At 33.0% G+C, this 5,445-nt stretch overlaps 1 protein-coding gene across 1 annotated transcript; it reads right to left on the bottom strand.

Moving 5' to 3' along the window:
* Window positions 1-2,395: 2,395 nt before the first annotated feature.
* LOC119688648 (probable enoyl-CoA hydratase echA8) lies at window positions 2,396-5,184 on the bottom strand. Its single transcript, XM_038103318.1, has 3 exons — window positions 5,090-5,184; window positions 2,886-3,682; window positions 2,396-2,805 (listed from the first exon to the last, which is right to left on the bottom strand). The coding sequence occupies exons 1-3, from the start codon at window positions 5,182-5,184 to the stop codon at window positions 2,576-2,578; spliced, it is 1,122 nt and encodes a 373-aa protein (XP_037959246.1). The 3' UTR covers window positions 2,396-2,575.
* Window positions 5,185-5,445: the final 261 nt, after the last annotated feature.

The raw sequence follows: 5,445 nt of genomic DNA, 5'->3' as shown, positions 1-5,445 counted from the left end.
AATTCAAATAACAGAAATTTTACAAATTCCCCCGGCTATGGTTGCAAAATTGTTATGCTTCGGAGGCAAAGATTACACGAAGTAAAAAGTCGTACATTTGTGATGCACATTTCGAAGACAAATACAAAGCGAAATGTGGTTTTAAAAACCAGCGCAAGATCGACTTTGTTGCTCAGTGACCCCCACGAAGGAAGTGGGGTATTACCTCTTATATTTTGTAACCATGCCTCACCTGCCCATATTTTCAGAAATATGACCCCGCAACAAAGCTAGTCAAGTCGAAGCGAAAACGACTTATGGAGGTTATAAAAAGGAAGGTTATCCGACAAGTTACTGAAAACATAATATCTTTAAAAAAATAACAGATTTCGACACTTTTTGAACTTTGGTACGCAGACTTTATTTGCCATCGACAACATTGATTATTTACATTTTTAATTATTGTAATTTTTCTACTCAATTGTTAGGAATAAATTTTAGCATAAAATGAAGATAATGAATAAAAGCATTAATAAAAAACTAAACTGAATCGAAAAACTTATTTAGTTATTACTAACTAAATAATTTAGTTATTATTATTTACTTTCTGTACACAGAGTTTTTCTGGTTTTCATACCAACAATTAGTATGAGAGTACAATCTTCATATAACTAATACTGACTAGTATTAAGTAAGTATATATTTAAAGCTGTGATAATGCAGAAAAACAACAAAAACGATGTGTTTATATATCTTCATTTATAAATTTCCATTTATAGTCCATTTCTTGGACTTATATTTGTAGTGAAGATCAATAATTTTATTGCGCAGTTTGAGGTCCTTTCAAAAATATGTATTGATTTCGCTTCTAATGGCATATTTTCCTCTATAATTATAGATTTTTTATTTTTGAAACTTGGTGTAATTGGATAGAAATAAAACCGTCATACTAAAATCTACAATAGGGATTGATATAAAATTAGCCAAATGACTTCTAGTAGTGTAGAACTGAATGAAAAGTTAAATCGGAAAATGAGGAACTAAAATAATTTTCTTCTACAGACAATCATTTAAGCGTGTGACGATCACGCTAGTATAATTTAAGTCTACGAGGATGACTATTTATATTTAGAACCTACTGATGAAAAAGTACTAAATTGTTGTTGAAAATTGCTTTAATGTTTTTCGAATTATTCTCCGCTATGATTAATACACTTTAGCGTGTGTTCGAACTACCATATTTGTCAAAGCATTTCTTCCAATCTTCTTCAAACACCTCCAAAACATGGTTTTTAAAAGCAACAACGGCTTCTGTTTCTTTCGCCGACAAAAATCCGATTGTCGCGACTTATTCTTGACGTTCGGGAACAAGAAAAAGTCATTGGGTGCAAAATCAGTTCGCAGCCTGTACGGCAGATGACCTATTAATTTGATTTTTTGAATGTTCAAATAGTCGGTTGTTAGACGAGGTGTGTGTGCACTCGCATTGTCTTGATGGAAATGGAGAATAATCCGACGGCGTCTGTTTGTTTTTCGTATTTCACTAAAGACTTTCGATTGTATACCATTCGGAATTGACCGTTACACATTCCTGTTATGGTACTCGTATAGTTGTCACATGACCAATTTTCCCAAAAATACAAGCAACCACTTGTTTCGAAATGCTTCAAGCACGAATAACTTTTGTTGGATTTGGTTCATCTTGTGACTGCTGTTTACGTTCCAGCTCATATGCATATACTCGTATCCATGATTTGTCACCTGTTACAATCTTATACTCATATACGTCTTTTGAAGCACCACCCTTGTACATCTTAAGCATTTATGTGCACTAATCGACACGAGCATTTTTGTAAGAGAACAAATCTTTCTCATGGTTAAATGATCATACAATATTTTATATATGCTGGTGGAACTAATGCCTAGGGTTCCACCTCAACCTCTATCTCATAGTACGTGGCATGACGATATTGCATTACGAGTATCAGTTTTTGCATAACATCAATGTTTTCTGACACAACTGAACAACTGATTTCGGATGACCTTCACGAACTTCGTGAATTTCGTCATTGCACAAACTGCAGCCATGATTAAAATCATTGTATCAGCGTTTCACAGTGGGAAGGAATGGAGCTTCATAGCCAAATATTGATAATCCACGTTTCCATTTTTCATTTCTCGCGAACACAAATAACGCTCTTTTGACAAAAAGTGCAAGGTACGTTATGTTTAGTAATGTCAAACTTTCATATGGAAACATCAGATGACAACTGACAACAATCAGTGTTGCCAAAGCTCAAAATATAAATAGTGACCCTCGTATTGCCCAACGCATTATTAAACCGCAGTAACTAGAAAGGTGAAATGTGAAGTCAATATGAAATATTACGGTCGCTGGCTACTATATTTCAAATAATTGGACTACAGTGAGAATCGTCAACTACTACAGCGTGAAACTAAAGTCCCTTCGTTTGAAGGGGGATGTAAATAATAATAATACTTGATAAATTATGAATTGCAAATTACAAACAATAATCGATAACATCTAAAAAGGCATTAACAAGAAATTTAACACGAACTGCTCAATATTTTATCATCACTTATTGTTTTTGTCTTTGTCATTTCCGTCTTCTTTTTCTGACGTACATACAGCGTTTTTTTCAATGTCATTCTTATGTGGTCCAATAACTTGTTTAATAACTGGAATGTGTTCAACATCCTTGAAATTTTTCACTTTAGCTGCTTCCTTGACAACGACTTTATTATCCCAATCAGCCATTGTCATTTCAGCTGGCATCCAAGTTCCAGTATTATTGATCTTGAAATCTATAAAAAATTCGAAAAAATAACAACATATATAAGAAATTATAAATTTCTTTGTGAATTATAAATAAAAATCTACTTACTTCTGTAAAACCATTTCGCTCCGTCTTGCATCTCATCTACAATTTCTTTCGTAATACTCATAATCTCATTTTGAATAGCGCTCTCAAAACCAATTGCCTCAAATGAAGATTCTTGCATGGATTTGCGATCATGTTTGAGTGCTTCTTGTGGAAATTTTGATAAAAACTGAGCTAAATTTACAGCTTCTTTAAGAGCATCTCCCACTGGTACAACTTTGTTTGCAACACCGATTTCATAGGCTTCCGTTGCTTCGAGAATACGTCCTGTAAGTATTAAATCAAGTGCACGAGATATACCGATTATTGCTGGTAAACGTGCCGTACCCCCATCTATTATGGGCACACCAAAGCGCCGATTAAAAAAACCCATTTTAGCTGTAGTCTCCATTACTCGCTGATCACACGAAAGTGCTAATTCCATACCGCTAGCGACGCAGTAACCAGTAATCGCACAAACAACGGGTTTTGTTAACATTCGCCGTGTAGGTCCCACAGAACCCTCTGGTAACATAAGTATATCCATGCTAATTTCGCTGCGTTCATCACTTGCTAAATCTAATATGTCGAATCCAGTACAAAATGACTCACCTACACCATAAAGCACTGCTACTGGAGATGCATCATCAGATTCAAATTTAATAAAAGCATCACATATCTTTATTGCCGTTTCAGCATCAATGGTGTTTCCATCGTTATCCTTATTCAGTCCTATAAGTGTTATGTTGCCATCCTTACTAAATAGTACCGTGTTCTTAGATGGGTCTTCTTTTGCAGGTATATCTACATGGAAGGTTTTTCTGTCAAAAAGTTTTACAAAAATTGCATTATATATTTATTTGCCATCTGCTTTTGGATATAATGTGGACCTAACGTGCAAACAACGCAAAGCAAGCGGTTGTGTCATCTTCCAGATGTTACGCATTTTCTCAAGTACTCGCCTCCACATATCTATAAACTCTTATTATAACTCCAACAATAAAATTATAAGATTTTTTTCAATTATTCACCTAGCTACTGTAGTCAGCTGCTATATTTTTCAAGAGTTGCCAGTTTTATTAAAGTAATAATATTAGTAAGTAAAGTACTATAATGTAGTATATTGAAATTCGATTCTCATGGTTTTGACTATAATAAATATATTTTACTTTACAGCTATGTCTAGTTTTGGTCATGTCATAATCAGTTTCAAATATTGTCCGTTCAATGACATGCAGTGGACAAGTGGTTTAGAAATTCGATTTCTAAACCATCTGTGTAGCAATGAAAAAATTAGTTGATAACATATACCCAATTCCTTCACATTTGACCACTGTTTTAAGTGAGACCAGATTGCAAACTTAACATATGTTAAGTCTAAGTTCATAAAACTCTAAATAATATATATATATTAATATAATATATATTATATATTAATATAATATAATATATATTTAATATATATATATATAATATATATAATATATATATGGTATATATAAATAATATATATAATATATATTAAATGATATGATATAATATTGGTCAGTTTTATTGGCGTCAATGATTAAAAAAAAACTTCGATAAGAGACCAATCACATATAAAAACTTCAATAATTATTTGTTTCATAAAAAGGATAAATAATATAAATTATATAAAACTATAGACCATACCTCCAAGTCTAAGCACGTCAAAAACGACTATTGTTGCCAAACAAGGAATTCAAAAAAGGTGGTTAAATTAGGCTCCTAAGGAAATACACTACAGGATGCAAAAATACAAAAATAGAGCAGATATTATTTATCGAAGGAGCTTAAAAACAAAAATATATGCGAATTTCTATGGCAGAAGGTGTTGGGTGTCGTGGGACTGTCACGAATTAAAGTTTTGTCAAAATAGAGTTGCGCAGTAATAAGAATTTTGTTAAAGAACTTCATAATTGGATTTACGAAAGAACTTGATAAAATTTGCTTTAATATTGTTTGCATTATTAGTTGGCCGACCTGTGGTTTTCTTTAACTTCTAACAACCTATTACCACTCACAGCAACACCATTTCTGTCATTGCCTACGTCTGATGCTTGCAAACATACTAACTTTTGCTAGTTTACCACGCAGTGAGCATAAATCTCGCTCTTTGTCTTATACCCTCGATGTGACCTCACAAACCCATTCCTTTAAATTTTTATTTTTAAACGTATTTACTGAACCAACTAAACAATACATACGAAAAACCTAAAACTTCAACATTACAACGATTTTGTGTTGCATTTTGACATGTAATATGAACGCATTTAGCCAAGTAGTCAATTGCTTTTGTCATTCGAAGTGACAGTAAAAACCATGAATTATTGTTAAAACTTATAAATAAAAGGTGTGATATAGCATTCGAGGTATTCACGAACTCAAATAACGAGTAACAGAGTATAAGTACAATCGGTTACTCTCAATCGTGAGCACACATGATTGTTTCGATTTGCTGACGACAGCTGCTAAAATTAGCTCTGTTTTAATCAGGGCATCGAACCAGATTTTTGCTGGAACGAAAACCGGAACCGAACCAAAAAAAATATATCAGTTTATT

This window comes from Teleopsis dalmanni, chromosome X (assembly GCF_002237135.1).
Source record: "Teleopsis dalmanni isolate 2A chromosome X, ASM223713v2, whole genome shotgun sequence".
In the NCBI taxonomy this organism is placed as follows: Eukaryota; Metazoa; Arthropoda; class Insecta; order Diptera; family Diopsidae; genus Teleopsis; species Teleopsis dalmanni.
The sequence above is the reverse complement of the archived record's forward strand: the minus strand, read 5'-3'. Positions and strand labels throughout refer to the sequence as shown.

Excerpts from the sequence above, each read along its gene's own strand:
- LOC119688648 (XM_038103318.1), bottom strand. The coding sequence starts at position 5,184 with ATGACAAAAGCAATTGACTACTTGGCTAAATGCGTTCATATTACATGT. Across the intron at positions 3,683-5,089 it reads GTTGAAGTTTTAGGTTTTTC|AAAAACCTTCCATGTAGATA; the intron begins GTATGTATTGTT and ends ACTTTTTGACAG. Across the intron at positions 2,806-2,885 it reads AGCGAAATGGTTTTACAGAA|ATTTCAAGATCAATAATACT; the intron begins GTAAGTAGATTT and ends AATTTTTTATAG.